The sequence below is a fragment of the Rattus norvegicus genome, chromosome 4 (assembly GCF_021556685.1).
Source record: "Rattus norvegicus strain SHRSP/BbbUtx chromosome 4, alternate assembly SHRSP_T2T, whole genome shotgun sequence".
NCBI lineage: Eukaryota > Metazoa > Chordata > Mammalia > Rodentia > Muridae > Rattus > Rattus norvegicus.
Genome location: NC_141537.1, coordinates 125849024 through 125867972, shown reverse-complemented (window position 1 = coordinate 125867972; position 18949 = coordinate 125849024). Strand labels below are relative to the sequence as shown.

Here is an 18949-nt window from a genome sequence, read left to right as displayed (position 1 = left end):
CTCAGAAACCTGACACTGGAGAGATGACTGCTCTCTCCCCATTGAGGATATGCCTTGCTAGCAGTAACTGCTGTTTCAGAGCTGAGAGCTCAATTTATAAACATTCCCCTACATGGAAACAGTAAGTTTTATGCAATGAAGTTATAAGCCCTGATGATAAAAAGAGCAATGAAGACTGTTAAGATTTAGACTTTCTCCACAGATCTGAGAGGGACTATGAGGCTAGGAATCGTACCTAAGAGTAAACTTTAGCTAGTTTTTATGTATGACTCCATGAATGTACACATGAAATTGATATTAATGTTATTTTCTTCTCTTAACGAATTCAGGATGGCCTTTTAGGACTGTGTGCATACATATCAAGTCAACCTCAACAAGAAATCCTTATTAAGTGAAAATAAAACTGAACACTTGAAAAACAACAATTATTATCAAGGTAATTATTCTTGTCATGAGCTAAACCAATACAAGCAGTTAAGCCTCATCATTTTCATAGTTCTAATATATTTCTTTAAAAATATATTTCTAGGGGGTGGAGAAATGGTTCAATGGTTAAAAGCACTGGCTGCTCTTCCAGAGGATTGGGGTTCGATTCTTAGCACTCACATGGCAGCTCATAACCATTGTTTAACTCTAGTTCCAGGGGATCCAATACCTCTTTTGACTTCTGCAGGCACTATACACAAATTGTGCATAGACACAAATTCAGGCAAAACACACATATATTTACATGTGTCTTTTCTTTGAATATCCATTCTTTGGTAAATTTGTCTTTGTTTCAGAAATGTAATTCAAAACGCAAATCTTCGTTTCTTCGAAGAATTCATAGTTGTAGTATAAAGTAGGGAGGTTTATAAAAAGTGCAAAGACCTAGGTCAGAATCCCATTTCTGCTACAATAAGCTTTTGGCTAACAACATGGTTTTTGAGGCATGGTTTCTCATCTATAAAATGGTAACAGTAACCAACCTCGAAAGGTTACCAATCAGAGTTATCCTTGCATAGGGTCTGGTTTACTGAATATTCAAGTATGTTATTAGTGATGATAGAATAATGACACTTACTTTTCAAGGTCTGGCCCTGACTATACCCCCTCTACACCTCATGTTGCCTGCAGGTACCAAGCTGTTTTATGCCTCGATCTCTTTTCCTAAGTTTCTCCTCATGTTAATCCCTCTAGAATCTGCCACAAATTTCTCACTATACTTACCTAGTCTGTCTGATAAATGCTTGTCATTGAAGGGCCATCTAGTGCACACACTGTTACACTTACTGTTACTCCTTAACTGGGTGTGATAAGCACCCCTGTATTGCGGACAGTAGCAAGTGATTAAACAATCTGGTCTACCATTGTGCAGTAACAAGTATATAAGAAACCAAGACACAGCCTTAGAGTTAAAATTACTGCACAATAACAATCAGATTTGTTGACTTGAGGCTGAGATAAAAATTTCAAGTCATCTTACTAAACACAACCACCCTATCCATGCAGAAAAATCTTACTAACAGCTGCTTTTGTCATTTTTATTTTTATTTAGTGTCAGCATCCTGCTTTGGATATGAATCATGTGCTGACTTCTTTGGGACTGTTTTGAAAACCACAGAGCATACTGATTTCTACTCTTTCAAAAGCAAGGGTGCCAGCTATTGTGCTAGCCCCTGTCACTCACCTCAGCCACCTGCTGGGTCCCCACTCTGTGCTGAACCAGCCCCTCCATATTTGTAGCCATGGTGAAGCAAGATCATTAGAGAACCTGTTTGGAAAAATGCAGCAACTTCTATCAGGTATGGAAAACCAGGCTACTGGAAAATTATCACTCATCAGAATTCATCTTTGATACTATCTTACAAGGACCATGTCTTCTATAGGAAACAAAGCCAGAAGGGTCATCAAATCTAGATATGCCATAAAATTAACCAACTTTTATAGAAACATTTTAATTGGGAAATTTCTCTTGGCAGATATAAATGCAGAGGAATAAGGGACTTATCAGATCTTCCAAGTTTAACCACTCAGAGAGGTGAAATCTTTACATAACTTTTTGTCACAGTACACTGAGTAAAATGGTGGCTATTTGAGAAAACCGTGAGGTCAACTTTGGGCAGAATACTAGCTTGCTATATTGTTATCAACTAAACTTTTATTACTAGTAGCAATATGAGAAGCAAAACCATGCCCAGATTACACAACTCATTTACAGGCTGAAAGACAAACAATAACCAACAAAGAGAGACAAAGAATATGCTAATCAATTTATTATCAATTAATATATATTTGAGACAGGGTCTCACTGTGTAACTCTAACTGGCCTGAAACTTATGTAAACCAGGTTAGCCTCAAACTCAAGAGAACCACACATGCCTCTGCCTCCCAAATGTTGAGATTAAAAGAGTACGTGTGTGTGTGTGTGTGTGTGTGTGTGTGTGTATGTGTCCCCATGTCCTTAGCTTTCCACTAATAGAAAAAAAAATATTGATGCCATCATTTGCAAAATTTGAGGATGATCACTGAACGATTGAAAGACCAAAAAGCCTGAGAGCCTCCTAGATTAGAGTCACTTCTGACTCTCTATGTCTTCTTGTCACAAACAAGACAGCTCTGCATTCCCTAGACACTTTTCAAAAGCCAGGGTTTATTTGGGACAATTCATTACTTGCATAGGTCTCAGGCTAAACAGGAAAACAAGCTCTAGCAGAATTATGTTTGAATTTGCACATAAAACTGTACAGTGTTACTGTACAGTTTATCTATGTGTAATATACACAGATGTACCATTAGTTCTTTTGCTTGCTTGCTTACAATCAATAGTTTCACAAAATACCTTTCTATAGCATTCCTACTTATGAGGCACAGATCTCCAAGCTTTCTGTGGCCATTATCTGTATTTTTCTACCCATTATTAGGTAGCTGCTCCTATTACTTTAACTTCCAATTAGATTGTTTCATTGCCTAGATGAGTAGTAAATGAAGTGTGAAACTATGGTTGACAACATAAAAAGACCTAGAACCTGTAAGCACAGGTACTGCACCAACAGGGACAGGATACCAGATCACAGACATCAGTGATTCACCTCCATTTAATATGGCCAGGCATGAGCTACAGGGGCTAGTCTTCTTACTCTGAAGCCTTTTCTTTCAGGGAATATGGGGCTAAAGAACAAACTAGAGCCCATCACACATGCTAATCATGTTCTATCAGTAAGCTATATTGCCAGTCTGATTTTTTTTTAAGTAAGCAAAACTTTTTGTTTCTTAAAGTGCAACAGGAAACAATGGCTTTTTTGTTATTTTTTGTTGCTATTTTGTTTTGATTTTTTTTTGTCCTTGCTATGATTTAGTTCCAACTTAGAGAAAAAGGGAAAGCAACATTTGAGATATGCAGATAAGCTGTAGCACACAGCTACATGTGTGAGGTCAAATGGCAAGAATTAAATCCAGACAGCCACAACTAATCATTTTATAATTCTGAAACATAAACAGTGTTTCTGCTGCTAACTGTGGTTTAAGTAAAAGTGACTCTAAATACACTGAAACACTGGTAGAGAATTATTACTGAATATATAGAAATATTAGAACATTCTTTTAAAAGACCTATCTTTTTATGGGGTTTCCTGAAAAGACCCCATAGATCATTGAATTCCAAGTTTAGTAACTCAGAAAACTTATTGCAATGGTCCACTTTATGGGCTTCTTTTTGTTTTTGTTTTATATTGTTAAATTCACAGCTTTAAACCTGCTAGGAAAGCACTCTATCACCGAACTGTACCCCTACCCTGAATCACTTTAAATCTGCAGAGACCATCAACTTAAGATAGTTATGAGTCTCAAAATAATTCTAATATATATATATGTTATATATATATATATATATATATACACACACACACATACACATACATATTATGTCAGGAAATAGTACACCTGTTAAGCTTTAAAAAGCTAAGCATTCTGGATATTTGACTGGGTAAGTGTATACATTTGTAAATGTGTTTGCCCATTCTTTAACATGTCTTGATGAATAGCAGTATGATATTAATGCTGAATGGATCAATATTTTGGAAGTTTGTATTACCTTTTTATTTATTAGCATACAGTGGGGGTGCATGTGTATGTAGTGGTGTACATGTGAAGAGGGCAATTTGCAATTGATTCTTTCTGCCTTTACAAGGGTTCTAAAGCCTGAACTCACCACTGGGCTTGTAAGCACCTACCCCAAGTCATCTGCCAGCTTTGGCAGCCTGCATTTTGCCTACCCTAGGGTTAAAAATACCTTGGTATGTATTTTATTATATAAATGCTAAATAATGTTATCATTCACTTTTTAAGCTCTTAATCCATGTGCCTATTAGGTTTTAGAGTGTGATGAGTCAGGCAACATGAACTGAACCACCTAATCTGTAATTGTCATCTCTGCCATCATAACTCAGGTTTCCTTCTGCATGTAGCTATAATGGCAGGTTCTCTATTCCACCACTGGCTATTTACCTTTCTTTTGCTACCACCATTACTTCACTGTCACAGCTTTATAGGCCTTGCCCACTTCCTGAACCATCTCTTGAATTCCTGGAATTCTTGATGTCAATGTTGGTTTTCTACCTCCCAAGCAGCTTCAGCCATCAACTGCTAAATAAAAAACAAAAGGAGGAATGTATGCCTTCTAAGAGAACAAGCAGAGACAAAGTAAGAACAAACAGAGAAACTGCAGACAACCTTGATTCCAACAGAAAGACTTTCATCCAACCAGAGCAGGTAAGTTAGAGGGCATTTCAAAACTGCATTTAACCATGGTAGAAATGGGGTGTTGTAAACCAAATCCTACTCTTGTGTTTAAAAAAAAAAAAAAAAAAGAAAGGAAAGGAAAAGGAAAAAGAAAAAGAAAAAGAGAGGAAGAAAAAAAGGGAAGCTGCTTTTTTCAGGACATCACAATGTAAAAAGTAAAACAAAACAAAACAAAACAAAAAACACTCAGGAAATGTCAGGAAGCAGGGCTTCCTTTAACTAGGTGCTCCTGAAATAAAGATAATGTGGGCAAGACTCTCTCAACACCATACAACCACAGGACATCCCACAATCACAAAAGGCATACAGGAGAGGGTGGTCAGAGCCTTTGGAACAAAGCATGGGGCTCAGAGCCTTTGGAACAAAGTATGGGGCATCAGTTTCAATTAGAGGGCATCTATCTCCTTTCCCAAAATAACAAGCTCCAGAACAGTGGTTGCTGGAAAACTCAGTCACTAACTCCATAATTGAGATCTAGAAATAACCAAACTAAAACCTATTACTACAGAAATAAGCTTTTAGGGACCTGGAGAACTAGATGTGTGACTCAGTGAAAGATAGCCTGCTTAGCATGCGTAAGACCTGGGTTTTGATCAAAAGCACCAAAAAGAAAAGGCCTTGGCTTGTGGAGGTAAGCTTAACACCACCAACAGTAACCAACAGCTGTGCTGTATTAATAAGCACTGTGGACAGAACACAGCTAACTCTGGCTATAGAGACCCAAAGATGACTCATCCAGTCTAGCTAACCTTCAGATTGTACCCAGAGTTATGTTGATGGACGAGAACCCAAGTAATTGCCAAAAGAGTTATCAAGACACAGCACTGTAAGTAAAAAATATGGTAAGTCCCAGATAGCCCAAGTCTTATTAAGTAACTGCTATGACCAGACAATAAGCTGAAAGTTGAGAATTAATAAAATAAGGGAAGTCCTTTGTCCTTGATGAACCTGATGCAATTTTTTTTTTTTTGGTTTTTTTTTTCGGAGCTGGGGACCGAACCCAGGGCCTTGCGCTTCCTAGGCAAGCGCTCTACCACTGAGCTAAATCCCCAACCCCAACCTGATGCAATTTAATGGCTATGGTAAGTGTTCCAAGGAAGAAGTAACTCTGGGGAGCTAATGACACTTAAAGAGGAGTTGGTTAGTGAGATGCCTCTGTGGGTAAAAGCACTTGCCTTCAAGCCTGACAGCCTGATTTAGATACCCTGGATCTACATGATAAAAGAGATCAACTGCCCTGACCAAGTCTCCCTGTTGTGAGGCTTTGGCACTAAGCTGATCTCTCTAATGGTAACCATGTCAGACTGTCAAAACTAGATGCAAAATGTTTATATTGAACCTGGAACTCATAGTATGTTGTAGTTACTATTTGTTGAAGGTGCTGCTTTTACCTTCTCAAAAAACAAAAACAAAGAAACATGAAGGCAGAAACTAAAGCTGTGAAACATACTTTAAGATTTACCCAAGACTGAACTGTATATATGTTGTATAAACAACCACAGGCCAACTATAATTCACAATGTTAAGCTGCAAGCTGGGTAAAATGAAAGGGCTGAATTAGGGTATAATCTGAAATAATTAAAAATAAGTCAAGTTTGGGCAGTGGTGGTCCACACCTTTAATCCAGCACTCAGGAGACAGAGGCAGGTGGATCTGAGTTTGAGGCTAGCCTGGTCTAAAGAAGAGTAAGTTCCATAACAGCCAAGGCTACACACAGAAACTCCATCTCAGGGTAAAAGAAAAAAAAAGGAGAGAAAAAAAAAATCAAGGCCACATGTAGTGAGCATGCCTTTTTGACATTTAGAAAGTTTAACATTTAGAAATTAGCAATTATTTAAATTAGTTACTAAATGTTCTAGCCCATGAATTTAAGAGATAAGTAAGGGCTGGAGAGATGGCTCAGCAGTAAAAGCACTGACCAATCTTCCAGAGGTCCTGAGTTCAATTCCCAGCAACCGCATGGTGGTTCACAACCATCTGTAATAGGATCGGATGCCCTCTTCTAGTGTGTCTGAAGACAGCAACAGTATACTCACATAAAGTAAATATGTCTTTAAAAAAATGAAAAAAAGAGCTAAGTAACTGTTACTGTTTAAAACTAATTTGTTCTACATAGTGAGTTCCAGTAAGAGACCCTAACACAAAAAAAGCAGTATCTAATGATCATTTGAAAAAAATAAAAGACAGGCAGGCTGGCTGTCATGATAGCACACACCTTTAATCTCAGCAATTAGGAGTTAAAGGTAGACCAATGCCTATGACTTCAAGGTCAGCTGGTCTACATAGTGAGACTCTGTCTTAAAAAAAAGAAAAGGAGAGACTACTGGATAGAATTTGGTTTTAAGTATATTCTGTTAGAAACCTATTTTTCTTTTTACATTTTTAAATTTTATTTATTCTCTTATTTCTTCCCAACCACAATTTCCCTCCTCCCTTTCCAGTATCCCCCTCACAACTAACCTCATTCCTCCTCCATTTCCCTTCAGGTTAATGGTAGGCCTTCCAGGGGTATCAACCAAACATGGCATATCAAGGTACAATAAGACTAGGCACCTCCTCTCATATTAAGGCTGGATGAGGCAAACCATAAGAGGAAAAGGGTCCCAAAAACAGGCAAAAAAAAAAAAACAAAGACAACACTCACTCCCACTGTTAGAGGAGTCCCACAAGAAGCCCAAACTACACATCTGTAACATATGTTCAGAGGACCTAGGTCAGACCCATGTAAAAACCTATTTATATTCATGGAAAAATAAAAATCTAGTTGACAGAAGAAACACAAAGCCACAGATTAGATGTCAGATTAGAATTTGGAATTAGGACATAAAAAAAAATAAAAAAGTTTAATATAATACCAATGTTCTTCAGTAGAAAACATGTTCTTTAGATGCCTCTAAGGTCAAGCTTAAATCCACAATGTTATCGAAATCCTGACACTTTTAAGACTTCAAATGATCACTTAGCCTCTGGGTCATGTATATTCCTACTCATCATGCCCATCCAAAGGAGACTAGTTTCTTCTTCCAATAAGAAAAGGGAGAAATAACATTCCTGAGGGGACAGAAAAGCAAGGAATGGAGAGCATAGAAAAGCAGCAGCAGCAGCTTTCGCAGCCATGTTCTTCCTATGCACCTGGGGAACTGCTAGAGATCTGTATGTGTGGAGACTGCTCCTAACATTTTCATACTGTGGATGACTTCCTCATTCTACCAACAACTCAAGTGTAATAATGGTGATACTGATTCTGTTTCTGTTAGAATGAGCCAGGGATAAATAACTGGAAAAGGAGGACTAGGTATATTTTGATCCTCAGCACACCTGAGTATGATGCACAAACTCCAACAAGGAAGTCAAAAGAATGGACACACAAGGAAACATGTGTAAGTGGGCCAGCTGCTAATGAAGTGCTAGTATTCCAACTCATATCACTCTGACTTTAAAACTTACACTATTACCTCTAGATCACACTATACTTCAAAGTAACTTCCCAAGAAAACAAAAAAGCCAAGGAAGAAAAACAGTAACAGGGTATCAGTTACTTCTCTCTTTCATCATAGACTAGAACATTTAATAACTAATTTAAACAACTGCTAATTTCTATATGTTATACACTTAAGTACTGCTGTCAGGAATTTATAATCCAGTTCTACCATGACAATTTCTTAGGAATTCAAAAATACTTTTAATATTTTAGCTACACAGTAATTATACTGACCAGAATCGTTAAGACAGAAAGTAAGTAGAACAGTGAGGGTACTTTTAACACTTTTGTTGCTGTTGTTGTTTTGAGACAAGAGTTTTTCTGTATAGTCCTGTGAAGGCTGTCTTGGAACTCTGTAGACCAGGCTGGCCTCAAACTCAAATCCCAAGTGCTGGGATTAAAGGCATGCACCACCACTGCCTGGCAATTTTTAACACTTTTAAGTAATAATTTTACTGAATATGCAAATACACACAAATACAACATGCAAGTACAAAAGTGTTCAACTAAACATCATGACTACTAACAGAATTACACCAGAAAACAATAGTACCAGCAGCCTTTAGTATCTGATGCATCTCTCCTGTTATCATTAACTTTCTATTCTTCTCCTAATATCTGCTTATCAAAGATGATTTTTGCTTGTTTTTTAACTATATGTATTATACATTTTAGTTTTTGCTTTTCTGGGATAGGAGTTCACTATGTAGCCTAGGCTCGCCTCAAACTTGTCATCGGGAGCCTCAGACCTGAGGTAGGCCCCTCATTCTGTAATCTCCAGATTTTAGTGTCTCTTTTTTGTTGCCAACTATAATAAGTAGTACTTAATCATTGTATGATCACTATCTTTCATTCATTCATGCTCCTGTCACACACGGGAAGATACAGAGCTAAGATCACAAATATGCACTACCACACCTGGTTCAATCACACACCCTATTAAGGGGGTATCTCATACTTCTCTAGAAAAACAATTATAATAATCTCATTTCTTAAAATTGTACTAAGTAAATTAATACATATATCCTAGTAATCAACCTTTTCAGCTGAGTACTGATATACTATCACTGTGGCATCTGCTTTTCAACTTGGTAAAACAATAATTACTAGGTATTCACCTTATCAGCCTAGTAAATCTTGTATTACTGAGGAATAGGGGTGTGGGAGAGAGGACCGTGACCAATATAAATGTCATTTCTGACATGTTCTATTAATACACAATCAGATTCTCTGTAGAATAAAAGGCCCTGGGGAAAATGCATACTGAAGTATTCCAGAATTGAGCAATTTCTCAAGAGGCATCCAATCAGCCAGTGCTAGAATGTAAAGCCACCTACTGGTAGCTTGGTAGGAACATTTTTTAGCTCCTGCATAGCTGTTTCTTACTACACAGAGCAGTAAAGGTAAACAGGAAGGTTCCTGGAGAGCTCTCCTTTGAGTCCAGTCCCATCAGCCTCATTTATCCTAAGAGCTGCCTACCCTTTGCTCCAGACCCAAATACATTCTTCCACATCTCCCATGAATCCAAACTGGAGAAAAGTAATCTTGCTATGAAATTCCTTTCTATTTACATTCTAACATTTCCAAAAAACCTTTGGGGTTATCCTCAATAAATACAAAATAGATGATATTACCACCTATTAAAGGGTTTTAAGTCTTTTATTATTAGGAAGGTACTTTTTCTTGTCTATTAAGTCATATTTTGCCCTGAAACCGACTTTCACTGACATATGCTTTCTATAAAATCCAAGACTGCCTCATCAAGTCCAGTTAAAAGTCTGGACTAACTTATTCATTTCCTGTCCTTAACATTTCACTTTTCATCTCTCCCAAGATGCCCAGATGCCAGGGTGAACCTGGCTAAACTATCCCTAAACAAATGCCCATGCCAATGTCCTGAGTTAGGCTTCAGTTCCCTTATACACACCTCCTTCTCATCACTGTGAGCTATACCAACTGAAAATGTTCCTGGCTGTCATACCTTTACGTAGAAAGCTCTCCCTGCTTCAACACTAGCTTTTCAGTAATGAAGAGGGGTATCCTAGCTACCAGAGTTCACAGAAAGTGGCAAAGGTTGTGGGGAAAGAACAAGATAGCAAAGAATGACAGAGAATATCAGCCTTTAGGCAAGTTAAACCTCCAAAGACCAAAAAAGCCATCTTCTATAGTGTGTGACAGAAACATGGATTTCAGATGATGATCACACACAGAAGTCAGCCATTAAGTGAGATATAACATTTACCTTTGATCCCAGCACACAAGAGGCATAGGCAAGTGAATCTCTTGAGATTCCAGGCTACTCAGGGCTACCCAATGAGACCCTGTTTCAAAAAATAAGAAATCAGCTTTTCATAGTCAGCAGTAAAGCAAGACACACTAAAATGGAGGGAATTTATATCAGGTGCCAGGATGATTTCTATGAGCTTCAGGGCCATTTCCTACTCTGTTTTTCAAGACAGGGTTGCAAGCCTGGAACTCATTATGTAGCCCAGACTGGCTTCAGTCCCCTTGAGATGCTAAGCTCCCTTCACAGATGATCCCTATTGGACTCCACTCTGATACTTCAAACCTTTGAAGCAGATGACACACAGGAGAACTCAAAGACAAATATCCAAATGTGGATCTCAGTACATGGAGCTACTCAAGCAGGTTACATGCCATCTCCCCACAGTTTCACCTCCCGTGTCTGCAGTTACTGGGGCAACTCTCTTCCATCTTGGTGTTGGCTCCCTTTTCCCCAGTTTACAAATGTATAAACCTCAAAAAGACTTACTTAAGATTCTGGAACCAAGTTTTCTGACTCCACTACCCAAGATCCTTCTCACACCAGGTCACTTGGCTCCTTGAATTAAAAACTTTTCCACCTAGCCATGGTAGCACAGACCAGCCTAAAGTCTCAGCAGCTCAGAGACTAACACAGGAGATCACTAGGGGCCATGGTTAAAAGGCCAACCTACGCAACATCTCAAACAGAACTAAAAAAACCCTCCAAAATTCCCAGAACTCATGTTATAAATTGAAGAGACTGTTGACACAGATCCTACTCCCAATCCCAATACAGAGTTCTTATTATGTAGCCCTGGCTGGCCTCCTGTGTGTGGTAATCAAAGTCCTGAACCACCACCATACCTGGATGAGTCTCTCCTTTAATTATGATTGACTACAAGCTGACAAGGAGTTAGATACAAAGTGAAAAAACAGCAGCTGCATATTGATGGCTGTGTCTCCTATTAGAATGCCCACCCCTCTATGGTTAAACAGCCTTGAAGCTGCAATTAGACTATTCCTGTGTTATCAGAAACTAAGGTAACAGGGCGCATTCTCACCTATGAACCTGAAAGGTCTGCATCCTAAAAAGATATATTTCAATTGCATTGTGATTTTAAAATCTCCAGCTTTTTGGAAAGAGAAAATCCAAAAAAGGAAACATTGGGGCTCTGGGGGGAGTCACTTTATTCCATGAACATTCTATCACCCCATATTCAGGAAAAATTTAAAATTCACAATATAGAACCCACTGGGAGGGCTGCAAGACACTTTAGGACAGCTTATTTCAATCTCTTTTTGGAAATGTTTGTACCACTTAACTTACACAAATTGAGCTCTTGAAATATCCAAAGAATTAAAACCGTGACTGCTAATATTATTTAAAGGATATTATTGTTTAATTTCAAATATTTTATTTTGGATTCTGGCTCTTATAGCCCAGGCTGGCCTAAAACTCTATGTAGCCAAGGATGACACTGAAACTTCTGATCCTGCCTCCATGTCCCCAGTACTGGAATTACAGATATGCACACCACTACATAAGCTTATGCAGTGTTGGAGATGAAACTTGAGGATTCCTACATGCTAGCCAGCCCTTCCTATTATATTATATACACAAATATTTTGGTTATTAGACTTTCCAACGGAAGCTGACATATTTTGTAAAATTTGCTTTTAATTTTGATAAACAGAGGTTTCCAGTAACTTCATAGCATCAATTTTATCTCTGGGAAAAACAAATATGTTAAAAGAATGTCTACTGAAGTCCAATTCATTTATTGCTGGTTATGCTAACCCAACTGCCAAGTTCAGGTAAAATACACTAATTAAGTATGCAACACTTAGTTATCAGTAGTATAATCAACAATTTACTCAACAAAGTGTGGGGAAGCCTTCCCTTCCCATCTTCAAGCTTGCTATCCAGAACTCAGCTCTTCCTGAAATCTATTCAAGCCTGACTTCCTATCTAAATCCAATTCCTGAATCCAATCTAAATTAATGCCCTCACAATCCTTCAGCACAGCGTCCAGTTTCTTCCCTAGAACCGACCATTCTCTGAGCCTTTGTATCCCCTCAGCATCCAAAACTCTGGGGGGAGAATGGCTCCTTGACCAGGTCAGCTGAATCTCTGGAAGTATCCCTAGTGCCTAAAACTATGCACATCTGTGTTTAATGAACGAAGGAAAGAGAATCACCTCATAAGCTTTCCACTCCAGTTGGTTCTTTATATTTTTCCAATTCACCATTTTGGGACTAGGGATGTTACTCAATGGCAGGGCCGTCCCCAGCACCACAGTAAGAAGAAAAAACTAACACTTGCAACATTACATTTGCAAATTACTTTGAGGCTCGCAGAGTAGCTTGGACTCCATTTTCAGAGAATAGTCCCTCAAACAATGCTGAGGAGAAAGGCGCGGCTTGGCAAGAAGGCCTGGTGTCCCACTTTCATTGATTGAAATTGAGCCCGCGATGGGGACTCCGTCCAGAGTCGTGAGGAAAGCGCGAACCCCGAAGAGCTTCCGTGTGCCGACGAGCTCTTCCCTACAGGCCGCGCCATGGGTTCAAAAAGCATCATCTGCTTCCCAGCCCGAGACCCACCGAGCTCCTCAGAGGCTGGCCCGCCCGGCCTCACACCCCGCACTATCAGCCCCCGGGACCTCCCTCTCCCACCTGGGCCAACCAGCACAGCCCCGGGGGCGGCGCCGCAGGCCGTGGCCCTCCTATACAGGGGACGATTGGCCAGCCCGGCCGTCACTCAGGAGGTCGTGCCCTGCCCACGCCTCCCTCCCTCCCCTTCCACCCTCCTAGTCCGGAAAAACGGCGGTTGGGCCAGGGTGGCAGCCAACGGCAGGCGGGAGTGCTGGGGTGAGGAGCGGGGAACACAGGAAGAAGCGGGCAGGCCAGGCGCGCGCGGAGGGGAGCCTGGCCGGCCAGCGCCGCGGGGACAAGATGGCGGCGCTGGCGGAGGGCCAGGCGTGAGGCGGGGCCGCGGACATTCCCCCTCCGCCCCCGCGGCGCGCGGCCGGCCCGGTCAGGACAGCAGCTCGCCCGGCACGGCCGCGGGCGGGGAGGGGAGTGGAAGAGAGGGGAGGGGAGGGCGCGGCCCGGCCCACTATGCAAAGCGCCCGCCGCCGCCGCCGCCGCCGCCACCGCCCCGTGGCAAAGGTAAAAGGCCGCGTTCAGCCTCCGCGGCCTCCATGGCGGCGCAGGCCTGCCCTCCGCCGCGCCGCGACTTGGCCCGACGGGCTTGCTCTTACCTCAGGGTTGGGTGCCACAACAACCGTGGAGCAGGTCCCGTGTCTGCGGCAGGCGCCCCCGGTACGGAGGGCAGGGCGCGGACCGGGCAGGCGCCGGAGGGCAGGAGCCCGGGGGCTCGGGCGGCTGGGACGCCGCGGCGGGCCGGTGCGGAGCGGGGCGGCGGGCCGGGCCCTGGCGCCGCCCGAGTCGCGGAGGGACCACGCTTTGTTATTGTTTTTGTCAGTGAAAGGTCAGAGTTCGTGACCCCGGTGCCGCTGCCGCCGCCGCCCGCGCGCTGGGAGGAGGAGGGCGAATGTTCCTCTTCCTCTTCCCGGCGCCAGCCTCACCGCGGCGGCGGGGGGCGGGCGAGCACGCGATTGGCTGAGCGCGCGCGCGCACCGGAACGCCGCCGCTGCCGCTGGAGCTGAGGCCCGTAGGCCTGGGCCGGGCAGGTGCGGCAGATCCCGTAGGCTCCGCTTGCAGACGGAAGAAACGGGCCCTTGCCTGGCACCACGCCTGGAATTTGCAAGTGAACGGTCTCCTGGAGTGCACTGAGCTCCCGGTACCGTAGTCTTCGGGATGGATGGTAGCTTTATATTTTAAAGCTCCGAGGATGTGTCTGCTTTGGGCCGGACCAGGCAAGCGAGCAGATGTCCCAGGCCCATTTTTAAAATAACTGCTCAACCTTGGAACCCGGACTTGTGTAGTCCCGTGCCCCTCCTTTCTCAATTTGAGTAAAGCAGCTTTGGCATGCACTGATTGCATTCTGAAAAGCCTCAAGCCCCATGATCTCACAACTTCTTGGTTCTACTTCTCCAGTTAGTTTTGATTGAGCTTGGGAAAGTGCCGTCGTTCCCTCTTGGTGCCTGCCTGCGGTATTCATCCACTCCCCTTGATCACAGTGCTGTATAGATTGGAAATATTCTACCATCTAATTATACACATACACCTTGCTCATTAGAAATAAATGCTTCAAGCTTTTTGTAATAGACATTTAGGCTTTCAGTAGGGTGACTTCAACTTTGCCCATAATCTTGATCGAATTTCTATTTGGTGGCAAGTACTTTAAACACAGTCCCCTCTCCTTCCTGTCACCCGGGAAAGTGGGGGAATCTATCTCTACCCTACAGACCCTGTAGCTGAAAGGGGCCTCCACAGGATCTGGTGTAATGGCAAAGTTTTCCTCATTTATAGGCTGTGTGACCCAGAGCGCTCAGTAACATGTCTCAGGTAGCCCATATATAAGTCCTTTGAATATAAAATCCTTGTAAATATGGAATGTTCTCATATACTTTTCCAAGAATTTAAGTTTGTAATATAAAGTAATAGAGTATAAAAGTTCATGTTATATGGGATTTTCGGAGGAACAGTACAATTCCACAAGGTTTAAAAATAAATCATTATGAACGCACTTATCTTGGATTATAGTTTTCTTCAGTTAATATTCTGGCTCTACAAATGAACCATTCTTTTTTTTTTGGGGGGGGGGTTCTTTTTTTCGGAGCTGGGGACCGAACCCGGGGCCTTGTGTTTCCTAGGCAAGCGCTCTACCACTGAGCTAAATCCCCAACCCCCAAATGAACCATTCTTAAGTTGGCACTTAGACTCAGGAACTGGAGCCCGTTTTAAGTAACCACAGTAAGCAAAACCAGAGCTCTTATCAAACTATTTTGAAGGTACTGGTTGGTGAAGTTAGCCCAGCTTTTGTTGGCCACATTTGCAGTAACCTTAAGCAGCTTTTCAGGCAAACTGTTTAAAATTGTAGCAACTTTTGTAAATAACACATGAGCGCGCCGGCACAGATACATTGTTAGCAGTAGCAGGTGTTTGCAAGCTGGGTTCAGGAAGGCTTTGTAACACTTTAATATATTTTAGAATTACACACAAAATGACACAATGTAAGGTGGATTTTAATATATGGGTTATATGCTTACCATTGGGATTCTCTTAGGGTACACATTTGGATTTGTAATACTTTTATTTAGAAACAAAGTTTCACTATGTAGTTCTGGCTGGCCTAGAATTTATGTTTAAAAAAACAAAAAGGTGTGGTACAGGTCTTTAATCCCAGTACTTGTGGGATAGAGGCAGGCAGATCTCTTAACTTCAAGGCCAAGCTGGTCTACATAGTTCCAGGACACCCAGGGCTATGTAGAGAGAGCTCACATAGATGCACCAGTCCTGCCCCATGAGTACCAGGACAAAAGGTCTGCACTACCGCTGCTTCATCTTCCCAATGCTTTTGACATTCATTACCAGCCTTTTGCAAGGCTTTCACTGTGATGTACTTCAGAACTGCCAGGTCAGTTTGTTCTGAACAATGAATGCCAGTCTACAGTATCTAATAGGGTTGGCAATAGCACTAATTTTGAGCACCACAGATGACATGTATCCCAGGCTTAGGTCAGTGATCTCATTGCCAAAATGTATGATAAGGTCAAGCAACATGGCCAAAGTTAGCCAGGCATGGTAGCCTACAACTTTGATCCCCTCACTCAGGAGGTAGAGGCAGGCAGATCTCTGTGAGTTCAAAGCCAACTCGCTCTACAAATTCCAGGACAACCAGAACTGCTACAAAGAGAACCACTGTCTGGAAAGAACAAACAAAATGGCCCAAGTTGGCTTCAAAACTCACTGCGTAAGTGAACTTCTGGTTATCCATCTCTGAAATACAGGAATGCACCACCATGTCCAGGTGGTGCTCGGGATGTGTCTTAGGGTCTCTTACTGGAGTGAAACACCAAATACCAAAAGCAACTTGAGAAGAAAAGGTTTTATTTTGCTTATACTTCTATATCACAGCTCCTCATCAGAGGTGGTAAACAGAACTGGTAGTAGGAGCTGATGCAAACCTGTGGAGGAGTGCTGCTTACTGGCTTATTCCTTACGACTTGCTAAGTCTGCTTTCTTACAGAACCCAGGGCCATCAGGAGCAGGAGTGGCACCATCCCAATGGGCTCTGCCCCCCCCCCCATCATTCACTCATTAAGAAAGTGCCCCACAGCACAAAATTATGGAGGCATATTCTCAATTGAGGTCCCTTCTTTTCAGATGACTCTAGCTTGTATCAAGCTGTTATAAAAACTAGCCAGCACATGAAGTGGAAACTGCTGGGGTTTTTGTTGTTGTTGTTTTGGGGGTTTTTTTTGTTGTTTTGTTTTTTTGGAAAGTCAGTTATGTCAAATAATGTTTTGCTGGAGTACACAGATGAAGGGATGTTTTGCTAAAGCAGACACATGAAAATGTTTGCCAAAGCAGACTCAGATGAAAGAATGTTTTACTATAGCAGACTTGTGAAAGGATGAGTGATGAAGGAATATGAGTGTGACCCCACAGGATGGGAGCTCCAGTGTTTGGTTTGCTTTGCTCTGCCTCACTATTCTTTGATAACAACACTCATGTATCAGTTCACTTTACATTGTGTTGCTGAGCTCTGCTTGTGGTAATGCCATAGAGAGAAACTTGCCAAAGAACTTCTTATGAGGTTCCTGCAGCTTCTTGGCACTTCCTGTCTTAGTCAGGGTTCCTATTTCTGCACAAACATCATGAGCAAGAAGCAAGTCGGGGAGGAAAGGGTTTATTCAGCTTACACCTCCATGTTGCTGTTCATCACCAAAGGACGTCAGGACTGGAACTCAAACAGGTCAGGAGGCAGGAACGGCAGAGGCCATGGAGGGATGTTACTGGCTTGCTTCCCCTGGCTTGCTCAGCTTGCTCTCTTATAGAACCCAGGCTACCAGCCCAGGGACTGCACCACCCACAATGGGCTGGGTCCTCCCCCCTTGATCACTAGTTGAGAAAATGCCTTACAGCTGGGTCTCATGAAGGCATTTCCTCACCTGAAGCTCCTCTCTCTATGATAACTTCAGCTTGTGTCAAGTTAACACATAAAACCACCCCACTTCCTCAGCCTTGGGCCAGTTGTTGAGCTTTGTGGTTTCTTCTGCATTGAACTGCCCTTGGTGGTTCATGTGTGGTGTCTACCAAGTGGACTGGACTGCAGCTGTTGGTGTTTGCTACTGGACTGAACTGCTGATATCCTGACAATGAAGACTGGACTTGATCCCTAAGAACTATTTCTAAACAGCTCTACTTCTCCATGTCCCAATAATCTTTCTTTCCCACTACCTCTGGTGGGTAGTGGGCAAGAGGGAAGTTGAACTCTTATTAAAGTAGGTTGGAAAAATGTATGCCTACAGGCCCAAAATGGAATCCAGGGCTTCATGCATACTAGGCAAACACCCTGCCAAATGAGCTGCATCCTCACCCCAAAACAAAATTGTTTAACCTCTTGAATTGTAGTTTTAGAATACTGTTTTTTAAGTTCTAACCATTTCAGTAGATTGTTGTCACAGGAACTGGGGCTCTGAGAGTGATCTGTGAGACTGCACACCCTTGGATGGAGGTTATCTGAGAATCTGCCCACAGTGTGGGCCCTGGAGGGATAGATGTTCCTCTGACCCATTTCTCAGCCATGATGGTATAGTGTGAATGTAGAGGCTCTCCAACAGCAGTGTGTGACACCACCTCCAAGCTGCCCCATCTTTACCAAAGATCTCAATGAAACACAGTCCAGTGATACTCCTGAGCTGGGATGTGGCCTGGGTCTTCTGTCTCCCTGCACAGGGCTCTATGGGTGAGTGGCTGTCTGACTCAGAGGTCCCCTGCGTGAGTGGTCTTTCTTCATGGCACCTATATAATTTGTGCTCAGTGATTGATTCATCTGTAGCTTTAAGAGCAGGAAATGCACCTGGTGCTTCATCTTTGGGCCGAACATGGAATAAACACTACTACCATCCAATGTAATTTTACACCAACATCTAAATGAAAACCATGACTGAATGGATGTCAATTAAGTCACCACTAAGGAGCAGGTATTGCTTTTCACATACTTTTGTGATAATATAGGCATCAGTTGCAGGCCACAGTGCAGCTGAGTGACAGGGAACTTACCTAGCAAGTAAAGGGTCCTAGGTTCTGTCTCCAGCATTGCAGGAAGAACATATTCCCCCTTTTCTGTATTTCCTTAATAATTACCTTTCAGAAGTTCGTAGGAATGTTGGGTTTTCTGAAATAGCTCATGCTTTATGACTATGTGGTAATCATTTCATCAGCGTTCTCTTCATGTTGTTTGTTTAATTACTACATGCTTTTGAAATAACCATGAAGAGCCTTTGGATGTCA

The 18949-nt window shown here is 42.1% G+C and overlaps 1 protein-coding gene and 1 long non-coding RNA gene across 16 annotated transcripts in view; one reads left to right on the top strand and one right to left on the bottom strand.

The window, feature by feature from the left end:
- Positions 1-4881, top strand: part of LOC147994973 (uncharacterized) — a 39395-nt gene extending 34514 nt beyond the window's left edge. Inside the window, exons 4-6 of one of the 2 annotated variants that reach the window (XR_015686849.1) lie at positions 330-436; positions 1538-1784; positions 4608-4881. This is a non-coding gene — a long non-coding RNA (uncharacterized LOC147994973). Of the gene's footprint in view, positions 1-329; positions 437-1537; positions 1785-4604 lie in introns of both variants that reach the window. The other variant, XR_015686850.1, reaches the window with a different exon arrangement.
- Nr2c2 (nuclear receptor subfamily 2, group C, member 2) overlaps positions 1-14115 on the bottom strand; it is a 57499-nt gene extending 43384 nt beyond the window's left edge. For 3 of the 14 annotated variants that reach the window (XM_087659067.1, XM_087659061.1, XM_087659059.1), the window contains exons 1-2: positions 13786-14115; positions 1670-1753 (exon numbers count right to left, since the gene is read on the bottom strand). Coding sequence is in view for 2 of the 14 variants with exons in the window: in XM_087659059.1 (XP_087515185.1) it covers positions 1670-1729 (60 nt within the window). In the remaining 12 variants the exon portion in view is untranslated. Of the gene's footprint in view, positions 1-1669; positions 1754-4485; positions 4624-10502; positions 10582-12723; positions 13171-13785 lie in introns of those variants that run through there. The other 11 variants (XM_087659071.1, XM_087659062.1, XM_087659060.1 and 8 more) reach the window with 6 other exon arrangements.
- Between the last annotated feature and the right edge of the window lie 4834 nt (positions 14116-18949).